The 15,710-nt window shown below is 46.4% G+C and overlaps 1 protein-coding gene across 1 annotated transcript in view; it reads left to right on the plus strand.

Annotated features, from left to right (window-relative positions):
* STARD9 (StAR related lipid transfer domain containing 9) overlaps positions 1 to 15,710 on the plus strand; it is a 241,098-nt gene that overhangs the window by 15,657 nt on the left and 209,731 nt on the right. Inside the window, exon 3 of the mRNA XM_060262139.1 lies at positions 2,909 to 3,025. Coding sequence (XP_060118122.1) covers positions 2,909 to 3,025 — 117 coding nt within the window. The remainder of the gene's footprint in view (positions 1 to 2,908; positions 3,026 to 15,710) is intronic.

Here is a 15,710-nt window from a genome sequence, read left to right on the forward strand (position 1 = left end):
TGGCTATTAGCCACAGTGTATGGAGCACAGGTCCATCAGTGGCTATTAGCCACAGTGTATGGAGCACAGGTCCATCAGTGGCTATTAGCCACAGTGTATGTGTGTATATAACATTTTTTGCCACTGTGTGACACAGAGTGTTGGACTTGATGGGCCGTTGGCCTGATCCAACATGGCTTCTCTTATGTTCTTATGTTCTTAAGAAAGGAGGGAGGGAGGGAAGGGAGGAGGGAGGGAAGGAAGGAAGGAAGAAAGGAAGGAGGGAGGGAAGGAAGGAGGGAGGAAGGAAGGAAGAAAGGAAGGAGGGAGAAAGGGAGGAGGGAAGGAAGGGAGGAGGGAGGGAAGAAAGGAAGGAAGGCCGCTCCCTCCCGCCAGCCGCCCCCCCCCGCTTTCGGCCCCCTCCCTGCTTACCTTCATCCAGGGCGGGTGGCGGCCTCTCCTCCGGGCGGCTGGTGCTGCTGGCGGGGCTGGCGGCGGCTGCGGAGGCCGGGGAGGGCCTCCGCTGGTCTCTGGAGGGCCTCCAGGGACCAGCGCCGGCCTCTCCGCGGCCTCTCCACGGCCTCCGCTGCTCGCTGGAGGCCCTCCAGAGTCTCTGGAGGGCCTCCAGGGACCAGCGGAGGCCGCGGAGAGGCCTCCGCTGGTCGGCGCTGGTCTCTGGAGGGCCTCCAGGGACCAGCGCCGGCCTCTCCGCGGCCTCCGCTGCTCGCTGGAGGCCCTCCAGAGACTCTGGAGGGCCTCCAGGGACCAGCGGAGGCCGTGGAGAGGCCTCCGCTGGTCGGCGCTGGTCTCTGGAGGGCCTCCAGGGACCAGCGCCAGCCTCTCCGCGTCCTCCGCTGCTCGCTGGAGGCCCTCCAGAGTCTCTGGAGGGCCTCCAGCGACCAGCGGAGGCCGCGGAGAGGCCTCCGCCACCGGGCCCCGCGCGTGGGCGGGGAAGGCGGCGAGTGAGGGAGGGAGCATCCCTGCGCACGCGTAGGGACGCTCCCTCCCTCCCTCGCCGCCTTCCCCGCCGGCGCCCGCGGCCCACCGCCTCCGGGGCTGGCTAAACCGGGACCTCTAATGGTCCCGGTATAGACAGCCCAGGAGGCGGGAATAGGGGGCCAGAACCGGGACATTCCCGGGTGCCCGGGATGGTCTGGCCACCCTACTTTGTAGACCCTTATTGGAGGTAAAAGAAGTGGCCAAAATAATGTGCAAACCAATGGTTATTGAGAAAAGGAATATATTAAATATTATTGCGTATAATTCTTTATAAAAATATGCCATTCTTTTACATACTTTATTTATAATCCACCTTTTGCGCACAGTTTAAATGAATGTGTGAGGAGCCAGGGTCAGTGACTACTTTAAATCCTGTCACACCTTGCCCAGTACCTCAGGTGAACCAAAATCTTACTTGTCAGAAACAAATGACACTGGTAGTGTTGATTATATCAAAACAAGAATGAGATTTATTTTTTAAAACAGGCTGGGAAGGGAGGAAAAAATAACAGAGGATAATAATGTAAAATCTGTTGGCAGGCAGAAAAATAAACTAAAATACACAAGAACACCTTTTGCTGGCAAGTTGTTATTACATAAAAAATAACCAGTGTTTCCCTCAAGTGGACAGCACTTCTTAATATAAATCTTCTGAAGATGGTTTTGGCTTTTAATTATACACACTAGTTCTCAACAGGAGTCTGCCCTTTGAACTTGGGATCAGATCTCCTCACCAGAGCTTTTTAACTTGCCCTGCCCTGTGACACCTGTGCCATAAACTGAGAGTCTTCTCAGGAAGAGTGTCTGTTAACTCCTTCTCTCAAACTGACTGACACAGACCAGAGCTGTATCACAAATGCCAGCTCTGTCTCAGACTGCCTCAGATTGCAGTCTCCGACCATAGACTCCCCTGAACGAAAGAGATTTCTCTCTCGTTACTTCTCTTAAATTGTTACACTCAGGAGTGGAATTCTAGCAGGAGTTCTTTTGCATATTAGCCCACACACCCCTGATGTAGCCAATCCTCCAAGAGCTTACAAGGCTTTTTTTGGTAAGCTCTTGGAGGATTGGCTACATCAGGGGGTGTGGCCTAATGTTCAAAAAAGCTCCTGCTAGAATTCCACCCCTGGTTACACTAATTACCATGGAGGCTATTAGCCAATTATACTGAGTTTCTCCAGCTGTCACTCAAAGAGACTTCTGCCCAGTCCGTCACAGAATCTTCTTAAATTCTTTTAAAAGCAAATGTTGAGCTTATGTGATTGCCATCCCCACCATAGAGTGGTATTCACAGTTTCTGCTGTCTGATTTCTAGTAAAAGATTTATCAGCAATGGTAACTCTACGTAGCATTGGTCTCAATTGATGTCTCCGAGCATTAGTCTACAATTTTCTCATCGGTCCCAAGCTTCCCATCAGATTTCTGTTTTAGTATCCTTATTCAAATCAAAGAAAACTCGGACAAAAGGGTTGGGGTTGGTTTACACATCATGCTTAACTTAAAAGTACTGTGTTTCAAGTAATATGAAGTGTTTCCCCTATGGCTCATTTGCGTATGCAAATTACTACTTGATACCACAGTGATCAAATGTTGAATTCACGAGTGTAGTAAATATGCATAATACTGCACAGGGTTTTTCTAGATGCATAGATTTACTATTTTAGTGGGAGATCTTTGCGTGTTTTTAAACTTAAATTCTAAGACAACTTTGAGTGGTACAAGTTGTATTTCTGCTCTTTCCCTGTATTTTCTTTCCTTTAAAACAAATTAATGGTGGTGGTGGGGGTGGGGTGGGGGGGAGAATACATTTGGCTATGTGAATATTTTGGAGGAAAAAGGATTATAGCTTGCATAAACATCCTGTTTTGTTGTGGCGTAATTCTTGTCAATGCTCCAAATAATGCATCTTCCCTGTTTTCTTTTTCCTCAGGTGGACAACAGGTATGAAGCTCTTTGGGACACAAGGGAGAAAGTTATGTCCTTTGGGTTTGATTACTGTTATTGGTCAGTTGATCCCGACAATCCCAGATATGCATCCCAGGAAGTGGTAAGCAATGATCATGTCAATACTTTTTCTCTTTATGTAATTCCTACATGCTTTTAAAAACTTGGACATTTATAAACAGAAATTGATCTGTTTATAAAAGCATTAGCAGTTTCTGCACCTCATTTATATAAACATGAATAGAGGTATCTTCCATGTGCTAGGATATCTTTGGATCCAGTCCAGTAAGTTGTTGTTTAGCATTCATCATCAAATGCATTGTGGATTCTCAACATTGCACTAGTTGAAAGGCACTCTGTATTTCTGTTGCTATTAATTAGGAACAAAAACATATTAAATACAATAATTAGAAGTAACCAAAAGTTATTCGTTACTCATATTGTAGCGTATAAATTTTCAAATAAGATTTATCATTGTGTCCCTTCCTGTACAATTGTATAGTAGGAAACACCCTATTCACCAAGCCATCTGGTTAACAGATCACATTATTTGCGTGCACATGTATTATTTTCCATTATGAAGCTTTGTTAGAACTTTTTGCACTCTAGGGACAGAAATGGATATTGAATCCAGGCATATTGTCAGCCAGTGCATGTGGGATTTTTTAAAAAAAGAGTTTTATAGATATTAATAAAAGTTTCCAATTGAAGTGCTTTTACTCTGATATGAATACTTTACTGAAATATCTATATTCTGACATGTAGCTGCCTGTTATAAGTACAACTGTACAAGTAATTGACAGCAGAGAAAAATTAAATAGAGAAACTAAAAGAATGCTCTGACATTAGAAAGGTAGCTTTAAGAAGAACATAAAGGATTAAAGATTAATTTGTTGACAGAGGCAATCTGTGGGTTATGTTTTTTTCCTCGCAGCTTCAAAATTTCTGGAAATGTTATAGTTCTTCTCTCTCAAAGTGATTTGGAAGTACCAGTGAGCTTCGTGGAGGCTATAGGCATTGGTGGTGAGCATAATTAGAAGATGACTACAAAGCCAAGCCAGTATTTTTGGACTGCTGTCATTGGAAGACTGAGATTATTTAGCAGTCTGTGGTAATGTTTGGAAAAAAAGATTAGTAAAAATTTCAGAATGAATTTCTCAACATTTTTAGGAGAGTTTGAAACAGGAAACAGGAATTTGAAACAGGAATTAAAAATGAGGTACAGACTAGAATTAAGGACCTTGTTTTTATATATGGACCCTGTATATATATATATGAAATCATGATGTCTTTGTTTTGTGAATTTGAATTTGCTTTTAAAATACATATTTGAGAAGAAATGCAGAAAGGAATTGTAGGTATAAATGGTATTTTTCTCATGAAATATTTGCAAATCTGTTAGCAGCATATAACTGCTAGCATTGTTTCCCTCGTCTAAAGGAAAATAAAAAAGAAAGAAAGCAATAAGAAAAGGGGTTTTGTGTAATATTTGGATCCCTATATAATGGACTTCAGTACAGGGAAATGACCATGAATATTTTAGTTATGTTACATCTCTTCTGCCAGCAACACAGCTGCTGCATTCAATAGACATTTTAAAAGCTTGGATTTTAGAGGAATAAGGTCACTTTTTGGCATTAGCAAGTTTTCTTCCTCCTCCAGAAACGTTAACTGTGAATCAGTAAGTATAAAGAATGAATCCTCTATTTAGATGAGACACTGTAGAGCAGTGGTGGCGAACCTATGGCATGAGTGCCAGAGGTGGCACTCGGAGCCCTCTCTGTGGGCACCCGCACTCCCTCACCGTGCACGAGGCTCTGGAGTCATATCTCATTGAAGCTCCTCTTCTCTCCAAGCTCAGGCTCCCTCTCCCAAATCTCCAGGTATTTCCCAACCCAAACCTGGCAACCCTAACTGGGCCTCCTTCAGAGAGACAATAGGGCACTCCAACCTTTTTGAGCTCACTGCACCTTTGGAATTCTGACGTGGAGGTGTTCAACCACAATGCAGCCCCCAAGCACAACACACAGAGAAAAATTCCTTGCAGGTGTTCCTGCAGTATTAGGGAGGGGGTTAGATGGGACCCACTAGGGCAGAGGTGGCCAAACTTGCTTAACATAAGAGCCACATAGAATAAATATCAGATGTGTGAGAGCCACCAGATATGAACGTCAGATGTCTGAGAGAAGGAAGGAAGGAAAATAGGTGGGGAGGGAGAGAGAGAGGTGGAAAGAAACTTTAAATGCATTCTCCAAGCCACTGGCTGGCATGGCTTGAAGAAGTGGTTCAAAGAGACAAATGTCTTCTCTGGTGGGGTCTTCAAGAGCCACACAATGTGTGTGAAAGAGCCACATGTGGCTCCAGAGCCACAGTTTGGCCACCCCTGCACTAGAGAGATGGATATAAGGCAGCTTCACGTTTTCACGTGGCCAAGACCTGGTTGCGTTTCATATTTCAAAACTGTTGTGGTCCGGTCCAAGCTGAAGGGAAGAAGAGAGCATGGATGTGTGGGGATGAGGGAGGGGGGGAGAGGAGAGATCAGGACCTTGAATCAAGCAAGTTTTTTTGAAGGGATGTGGGTTTATTACAGGAAATGTTGGATCCCACTAATCTGGCAGAAACAGTGGCCGGGATCGCCTCTGGTTTAGGAGAGGAAAGGGAGAAACTGCAGGATTCCTTGCTTTCAAATATGATGCTTCTGATAGCAGTATCTGAGCACAGCTCTTTCAAGCTACCATAAGGCAAATTGCTGACAAGCTGTTTTTGAACTGTTGCACTGCTGTTCTGGTTTTCCAGAGCACCCTTGACAAACCGCTGCTTAACGAATGCCAGTGAGGGGGTCAATTGCATTGTTGAGCAACTCTTACTGTTAAAAAGTTTTTCCTATGCCAGTCCTCTCCTCTGCTGTCAGCAGGAACAGCTCCCTGCCCTTCTCTGGAGAGCCAGTTTGGTGTAGTAGTTAAGTGTGCACTCTTATCTGGGAGAACCGGGTTTGATTCCTTACTCCTCCACTTGCACCTGCTAGCATGGCCTTGGGTCAGCCATAGCTCTGGCAGAGATTGTCCTTGAAAGGGCAGCTGCTGTGAGAGCCCTCTCCAGCCCCACCCACCTCACAGGGTGTCTGTTGTGGGGGATGAAGATAAAGGAGATTGTGAGCCACTCTGAGACTCTTCGGAGTGGAGGGCGGGATATAAATCCAATATCAACTTCTCTAAGTGACAGCCCTTCTAATACTTCAAAAGAGCAATCATGTCACACACACCCCCCCAACCTCCTCTTCTCCAGACTGAATATCCCCAAGTCCCTTAGACTTTCCTCATTGGGCTTGCTCTCCATGGATTCTTGGAAGTAACCTGTAGTGAGCACTGTGGCACCTACTTTCTACACATGCACAGGATTGCCGTTTTAGTTTAAAGAAAGAAGATGATATTGGATTTATATCCCACCCTTCACTCTGAATCTCAGAGCAGTTCACAATCTCCTTTATCTTCCTCCCCCACAACAGACACCCTGTGAGGTAGGTGGGGCTGAGAGAAGCTTTCCCAGAAGCTGCCCTTTCAAGGACTGCTCTGTGATAGCTATGGCTGACCCAAGGCCATTCCAGTAGCTGAAAGTGGAGGAGTGAGGAATCAAACCTGGTTCTCCCAGATAAGAATCCATGCACTTAACCTCTATACCAAACTGGCCCTCCTTTCTCACATCAGACTTTCTAGTTAATCATAGAATCATAGAGTTGGAAGGGACCTCCAGGGTCATCTAGTCCAACCCCCTGCACAATGCAGGAAACTCACAAACACCTCCCTCTAAAATCACAGGATCTTCATTGCTGTCAGATGACCATCTAGCCTCTGTTTAAAAACCTCCAAGGAAGGAGAGCCCCCCCCCCCCCAAGGAAGCCTGTTCTACTGAGGAATTGCTCTAACGGTCAGGAAGTTCTTCCTAATGTTGAGCCGGAAACTCTTTTGATTTAATTTCAACCCATTGGTTCTGATCCTGCCTTCTGGGGCCACAGAAAACAATTCCACACCCTATATGACAGCCCTTCAAGTATGGTGATCATATCACCTCTCAGCAGTCTCCTCCAGGCTGAACATCCCCAGCTACTTCAGCCTTTCCTCATAGGACTTGGTCTCCAGACCCCTCACGATCTTCATCGCCCTCCTCTGGACCCGTTCCAGCTTGTCTATATCCTTCTTAGAATGTGGTGCCCAAAACTGAACACAATACTCCAGATGAGGTCTTACCAGAGCAGAGTAAAGCGATACCATCACATCACGTGATCTGGACACTATACTTCTGTTGATACAGCCCAAAATTGCATTTGCCTTTTTAGCCACCGCATCACACTGTTGACTCAAGTTCAGCGTATGATCCACTAAGATCTCTAGATCCTTTTCGCATATACTACTACTAAGAAGTCTCCCCCATCCTATAACCATGCATTGGATTTTTTTCTAACTAAATGCAGAGCTTCACATTTCTCCCTGTTAAAATTCATTTTATTGATTTTAACCCAGTTTTCAAGCCTGTCAAGGTCATCCTGTATCCTGTTTCTGTCTTCTTCTGTGTTTGCAACCCCTCCCAATTTAGTATCATCTGCAAATTTAATAAGCATTCCCTCTATTCCTTCATCCAAATCATTGATAATCATTAATACAATTCAAATCATTAATACAATTCAGACTATCCCTGAAGTTTCTAAGGGTAGCCGTGCTTGTCCGTAGTAGAACAACTAGATTCAAGCCCAGGAGCACCTTAGAGACCAGCAAGATTTGGGGGGAGGGGACACAAGCTTTCCAATATTAGAGCTCCTCCATTAGATAAAAGGAGGTTTGATTCTCAACAATCTTGTTCTCTAAGGTGCTGCTGGACTCAGATTTAGCCATATAAATCAGTTGACTCCTTTCATAAACTTAATTTATGAACTAACATCATGTATCCCCTGCCTTCCTCCCCAAAAGGACACTGAAGTGGTTTGACACACTCTCCCCTTCTCTTTTATCCTCACAACGAACCTATGAGGCGGGTTAGCTCAGAGTATATTACTGGTTCAAGGTTTCCCAGCAAGCTGCCAGGGCAGAGTGGGCTTTTGAATCAGGACCTCCCAGATCTGATTTGGACACCCTAACCACCAGCTCCTACTAAACACACTATATTTTAATGTATTCTTTTTTCCTAATGGCAAACTAGAATGATGTTTATAATGTATGTTACATGTTCAAAAGTAAATTAGATGGACAGGAACACCTCTGGGAAAGGCATGTTCTCAGTTTAACCCAGACCTGCAAGCAACAGAGCAATAAACAGCCTCCATTTATTGCCTTATGACTCTCTCACCATCATTCTCCCATTCTGACATGTTACTATTTTGTTGGTTTCCTAAGCAAATGCTATCCAAACCAAATGTTCTTTCAGTTTGTTAATTTCACTATGAGTTGTTATTTCTAAACTAAAACCTCAGTATTCAGGTTAAATTGCTGTGTTGGCACTTTGCGATAAATAAGTGGGTTTTGGGTTGCAGTTTGGGCACTCGGTCTCTAAAAGGTTCGCCATCACTGCTGTAAAGGAACAAAAATTCTTCCAAATAAACATTGTTTGCTTTTGAACTGTATCTTAGTAAAAGTAGTAAGGCAAACACAGTGTCTGTTAGTGTAAGTTAAGCCGTGAGATGTATCTAGCAAAACTATTGAAGAATCAGCCCATAAACAGTGATACTTAAGTAGGAAATGAACAATAGCTCGAAAACTAATAGTCACCTATCATAGACTTTTTGGGAATAATTCTTAGTCATTGCCTATTGAATCTGTGTTCATTTATTTTAAAATGCTTCTACCTCCACCACCCCACTCTAGTGTTCAGGGCTAAGACTGGCACTGTTGCTCTACCTGGCGTTTCCGGGTTATACAAATAAAATGACAAGTACAGAAATACACAGAAGCAGGGTCTACAGATCAGCCAGAATTGGATGTCCAAAGGTCTTCTCCAAGAATCATGGTAGGAGGGTTGAGGGTCCAGGAGTCCAGTTCCCAGCCTTGGTATAGGTGCAGGATACTGGAGTCAGGCAGAGCAGTCCTAACTTCTGCTGCTGAGGCATGCCTGAGCATAGAACTAACATGGGAAGCACCAGTTGCCTCCCAAAGAAGAGAAGTTACACTGACCCGGGGAGGGGAAGGGAGTGCAACTGGGTATTTGTGCATGAGAGAGAAGTGTCACCGTGGTAAATCTGCTTAAGGATGAACTATTGGCTCACTGCCGAAGTGGGGGTGGGGGGAGGGAAGGGGCAGCGTGGAACTACAGGATTGACCAGTCCTGCAGCAGGTGCTGTTGTACATGACTGGGGGGGTGGGCGGGAAAGGCATCTCCTGAGAGGCTGACAACCTTTGCACCCACTCACTGTCGGAGACCTGTGCCAATGGCAGGCAGACAGGCAGAGTCACGTGCCATTCCAGCTAGCCATAAATAAATAGGAAACACACATTGCAAGAGTCTGCACTCAACAATGCCAGCCAGCATGTGTGTATAGGAATGAGAAAATGTATGGAAAACCAGATGAGCAGACAGAGTCCCAGCATGCCAGCAAGTCCCACAGGCAATCTCCCAGCGTATGCATTGATCTGGCTGGCTGCCATGGCTCCCCCCAACATTGACTGCACGAGCCACCATGACTCAATGGCACCTCCTGCAAAGTGGGCTGCACCCCCCCCCCCGAAGCCCTGTTATGGAGCAGATACACAGTTTGCAGCCCCAGCTATACACAGGAAGATCCCCTCCCCACACACACAATCATGGCACAACCCTCCAAGTTCCCTGCACACAAAACTGCTCTCCCTATTAGACAGTCCCTCGGGAAGGCTGCAATGGAGTGTCGGATGGAATGGGGCAGTGTAGGCGCTGAGGAAACCGTGTTGCGAGAACCAGCAGGGGAGGGGATGGATCCAGTTGGGCAGCTGTGTTGGTCTGAAGCTATAGAACAAAGCTGAAGAGTCCAGAATCACTTTTAAGACCAACAAAGTTTTATTCAGAATGAAATCTTTGGGGGGGGGGAACAGCTGGGGTACGCAACAACGCTTTATTTCAAAGGAATCAGGTGATGCAGCAGCCAAGGTTGAACTGGGAAAGTCTCATTGGATGCGAGGCTCCCCTCCGAGAAGATGGCTGGAGCAGCTGACAGAGACACATGCAGGGTGGGTGGGGGGTCACCACCCGCAGGAGCCTCCATCTGAAAAAGAGAGAAATAGACCCAGAGAGAAGGGCCATGCCAGCTGTTGCCAGGCATGTCCTGTCCTGACAGGACCTGCATGGAGGGGGGGGGGGTGACACAACCGGCCCCTGGCACGTGATTGGGGCATCCAGTCTACACTCACCTGTCCTGGGGTTAAGCACTCCCAGATTGCTTGGAAGTCATTAGCTGTGGCAGCTGCATCTTGTGGCCATGCCTTGGCAAGCAAGTGACTTAAAGGCGTAGTCACAGAACTAGCTGTCCACATGCTCCAGAGTGGCTGCCAGACCACCCCCACCCCTAGCTTGTGCCTTGTTGAGGGTGGGAACTGGGCAGGGGACAGACCACACATGGAAACCTGATTCACCTTATGCCCGAACTCACTGCTGGGGTTGGAGTGCCGGGGACACACTCATGCCATCCAGCCTCCAGCAAGGGGAGGGGGGGGGCGAGTGAGGGCCACTCACTTGCACTTGTATGTGTGCTGAGCCTCTGGAGGCCGGGTACCTGTTGGAACTTAGAAAAGGGAGAGGTTAGTGACAATGTACAGACTTTGCTCACTGCCTCGCATGCTCACCTTGTACAGTCTAAGTGCCCTTTCCATGCATTGCCCACCACCAAAGTGCCTTGGCCCTTGCTCTAAGTCCACCCGACAGGGAGCTCTGTGTCTCTGAGTCCCATGATGTGCACCCTGCCTAAGAAGTTGTGCGAGGCCAGAGTGGAAGTTTTTCTAGGAGGGGGGAGTGACGATGAAGTGTTTGGGAGGAGACTTGCTGAGCCTGGGGCACAAGGGGATTGATGAGGCAATTACACGACTCCCTAAGGACTTTGCGGGCTTGTGCAGCGTCGGTGGAAAACTTTGTTTTTTGGATCAACAAGTGCCTGTGGGATGCTCCAGCATTTTCCTCGGCATAACTTTGCAACTCTTGGGGGGCATCAGGGCCCAAAGGTCTTAGGAAGCCAATTAAGTCTGGACACACCCCCAACTCTGTCCCCTTCTGCACCAGCATGGGTCTCTACAACGCACCTCAGCCACCACTCGGTCCGGCACCACTGTGCTTGAACGGGGGGGGGCGGTTCTTGTGTGCTCCCGCTGCCCATGTAACTCACCTCCACCCCAGTGTAAGTCGACTTACGCAGGCGCAGCCGGGACTTACGTTGGCACATGGCTTAGTTCATTTCCAAAGGACTTTTGTGCCCTCCTCACCACCTTAGGATTGTGCTGTTAGACCCAGGCATCAGGAGCAAATGCAGGTTAGTAGAGACGTGCAAGGCAGCAGGGTCAGGGTCAGCACACAGAGGAGTGACAAGCAAAGTTGCTTCCACACTGAGCTATGCTCAGCATGTTCCTTTTATCTGCACATTTGTTGACTCATCCTCTGAAGGCTAGGTGCCATTACTTACAGTTGCATTCACCTTTCTACTGGTGCAGATCTTTTACTATTTCCCTATTAGCATGTCAGTCCTGGTGCTGCAAGAACCCTGCTTCAGGAAATAACACTGTCAATTTCTGGGCAGCCAAGCGGATGCTGCTTCATCTCTCCAGAGCTGCCAAGTGCTCTCCTTCTTCTATGCTCTAGGCTGAGGAGAGGCTGGTGGGGAAGGTGGCCTCTGTGACGTTTCTCTCTTCTCCTGGAGATCGAGCTGCCCAGCCATGACTGGGAAGCATTCTCACTTCCTGATGCTTGCCTTGTTGGGTCTGCTACTAGATTTTTCTGATACAGTGGGGATTATGCCAGTGTGGGGACTGATGCTGCAGATTCCTCCTCTTTTGAGGAGGCGGCAGCTGGCTGGCCCACGACTATGACACCCACATTTTTCTCCTTATGACAAAGAACCAAGGTGGCTTACAGTAAAACATTTTAAAAAGCAAAATAAAAATAACTTATCAGGAACCCAAAATTTTTAACAAGGCTAAAGTTACAGAGAGAGAGAGTTAATTTAGCAGACTGTTTCACCGCATTGGAATAAATACAGGAAAAGCCTAACTATTTAAGCACTGTTCATTTAATCCCAATTCTGTCTTCCAAGTATCCCAGCAGATTTTGTAATCAGCTGTATCAAAAGCGATTGTAAGATCTAGCAGAACCAGAAAGGTTGGATTTCCTTCATCAGTCTGCAATCAGTCCATGAGAGCAACCATGGTTGCCTCAGTCCCATAGCTGAAACTGAATCCAGAATAGATTTAAAAGGATCAAGGACAGGTGTGTCATCTGAAACTTCCTGAAGCTACTTTGCTGCTACTTACTCTGTCACTTTACCGCAAATGGTACATTGGAAACTAGTGGAAGCCACTTATCCACAGAGGGCTTCTTTAACAAGGGACACTCTACTGCCTCCCTGAGAGATCATTGAAAATGCTGTTCTGATAAGGAAGTATTAATGATCCTCCTGCTGTGCTTCCAGCAGGTGTGTAAATAGAAAACCACTAAGAGACACCATAAATTTTAAACAAGACAGTATAATGTAGAGGCCAGTGTTTCTAGTAGGGGCAGCATGTGGGTTGGCACAGGGACACCCTCATTGATGTGGGTGCCTTGCTGGATGCTGTGACCAGCAGTGAGTGGGGACTCCCACATCCACAATCTTGTCTGTCTTCACACTCTGGGGCTCTGTGTGCTAGCATGTATGCCAGTGCTTTTACACATCCTGAATAAGGCAGTTTCAGAAACTGTTTGCAAGTGGTTTTTCCCATCTCACACAGTAAAATCCAAGTGCGAAGTGCATTGACAGTGGATGGAAGGTGCGTTATTTGGTGTGCATGGCACTATACCGTGAGTCTTGATGGGTGACCTGGACCCAGTCACACACTTATGAAGCATGGGTTGGATATAAAAAATTCTAAACAATTTTGAGGGAGAAGAGAGTAGGCTAAGGAATAGGAACATGATGGAAGGGTTGTATGAAAAGGCAGTATTATAAGGAAGAGTTGAAGAAAGTAGGGGCCAGTGAGATAAGGAAAACAAACATTGCACATGACTTATATGATGCACATACTTTTTAAAGTGCTTGATTACCATATTGTTTTGCCTGCACGTCTTTCCTTTTTGTTTTCTTCTTTATTAAGATTCTCATTCTCTTTGCAGATTTTGTTTAGTCCCTGTGCAAATTCAGCTTCATTTAAGTCACTAAATAAATGCTAAATAGCACTAGCTGTATATTATGTAATGACCTTTTCTTGCTTTGGGTGGGAAGGTGAGATTAGTGTCATTTATATCATTGATCCTTTTCTTAGTATTTAACAGCTGTTGTCCTAAAACATTGTTTCTTTCCTGTTCTTTCAGTTTCCTGTCAACCAAATTGCTATATCAGATTTTTAGGTTTCTGATTTACTGAAGGAAATTAATTTGGTTGCGGTCAGCCACTTACATTTGTATGATCTGTAATAAATGGTTATGGTTAAATTTTAAAAGTATTGTTTGAATGTAAATTCTGCCTTGTAGTCCTTTAAGCTTTCTAAGCCGTTGAAGGCGCTATTCAAAAGGGTTTTATAATGAATAGTGTCAGTTTGTAACAAATACAGAGAGATTGTTGGATGTATCTGTGCTTATCTCGAATAATGGAAAAACTGCTGTAATCTAGTTTAACACTTTTTTTGCAGCCCTCTGAGAGATGTTTGGGTTTGGTATGTTTTAAGAATGACAAAATTTGCATGCTAAAACTCATAATTTACAGTAGCCTTTTTTCCTTCTCCAGAATCCTTTGTTGTTGTACTGTATGTACAATATTTCTTATTGGAAAAAGTCACTCTTTATTTGAAAGGGTCACTCCTCACTTGCAAAGGGACTCCTAACAGATGAAAGGTCTAATTTGGAGATTGTTTCTGAGATTTAGACATTTCTTTATGTTAATTTCTAGTCCACCCTATCCCACGAGCAAGCTCAGGGCGGATCACAACAGACTTAAACAATAGCAATAAAATTAGAAGTAAACAAGCAATTAAAACAATAAAACAATTAAATAACTCCATTTCAGGTGGTAGACAATTAATCAGGCCATAGTGCAAACCAGGGCTTTTATTGTAGAAAAAGGCCAGCAGGAACTTATTTGAATATTAGGCCACACCCCCTGGCACCAAGCCAGCTGGAACTGCTTTTCTGTGCGTTCCTGCTCAAAAAAAGCCCTGGTGCAAACAGAGCTGGAACTGATGGTGTCCCAATAGACCCGATAGATGATGGAGTGATCTGACAGGGAGGCCGGACTTATTTATTTATTTATTCCGGGATTTATATCCCGCCCTTCCCACGAGTGGCTCAGGGCGGCTTACAACAAACAATAAAACAATAAAATCGGAACAAAATAATTACATTTTAAAATCAAGCATTTAAAAACCTAAAAACCTTTAAAAAAATTTTGGCATTAAAACTATACAGTAATCACAAAGATCTAGAAAGCTACATTTATCCAGTCAGGCGTAGGCTAACCGGAAGAGGGTCGTCTTACAGGCCCTGCGGAACTGAGTAAGATCCCGCAGGGCCCTCACCTCTTCCGGTAGCTGGTTCCACCACATAGGGGCCATTGTAGAAAAGGCCCTGTCTCTAGTTGTCTTGAGACGCACTTCCTTGGGCCTGGGGATGTTGAGAAGATTTTGAGTCCCAGACCTCAGTACTCTCTGGGGAACATGTGGGGAGAGACGGTCCCTGAGGTAGGCAGGTCCCAGGCCATATAGGGCTTTAAAGGTAATGACCAGCACCTTGTACCGGACCCGGTATGTTATTGGGAGCCAGTGCAGAGCCCAAAGACCCGGCCGAATGTGCCCCCATCTTGGGAGGCCCAGTAACAGCCGGGCCGCGGCATTCTGCACCAGCTGCAATTTTCGGGTCCGGCACAGGGGCAGCCCCATGTAGAGGGCATTGCAGTAATCCAACCTCGAGGTGACCGTAGCATGGATCACTGTTGCTAGGTCGTTGGGGTCCAGGAAGGGGGCCAACTGCCTTGCCCGTCTAAGATGAAAAAACGCGGACTTGGCAGTGGTCGCTATCTGAGCCTCCATCTTTAGGGACGGCTCCAGTAGCACCCCCAGGCTTCTGACCCTGTCCGCTGGCCTCAGCGGTACACCGCCAAAAGCTGGCAGGGGGATTTCCCCCCCCCCCCGGACCTCGACGGCCCAAACAAAGGACCTCTGTCTTCGCAGGATTCAGTGTCAGTCCACTCAGTCTGAGCCACTCAGCCACGGCCTGTAATGCCTGATCTAGGTTCTCTGGGGCGCAGACCGGTCGGCCGTCCATAAGTAGATAGAGCTGGGTGTCATCAGCATACTGGTGGCACCCCAGCCCATACCTTCGGGCAATCTGGGCAAGAGGTCACATATAGATGTTGAATAACATCGGGGAGAGAACACTCCCTGGGGCACCCCGCAATTAAGTGAGCGCCTCTGGGATAGTTCCCCCCCAATCGCGACCCTTTGTCCCCGACCTTCAAGGAAAGAGGAAAGCCACTGCAAGGCCAGCCCCTGAATCCCCGCGTCGGCGAGGCGGCAAGTCAGCAACCGATGGTCGACCGTATCGAACGCAGCTGATAGGTCCAACAGCATCAGTACTGCCGAGCCACCCCGATCCAGATGCCGTTG

The sequence above is a fragment of the Heteronotia binoei genome, chromosome 21 (genome assembly GCF_032191835.1).
Source record: "Heteronotia binoei isolate CCM8104 ecotype False Entrance Well chromosome 21, APGP_CSIRO_Hbin_v1, whole genome shotgun sequence".
NCBI lineage: Eukaryota > Metazoa > Chordata > Lepidosauria > Squamata > Gekkonidae > Heteronotia > Heteronotia binoei.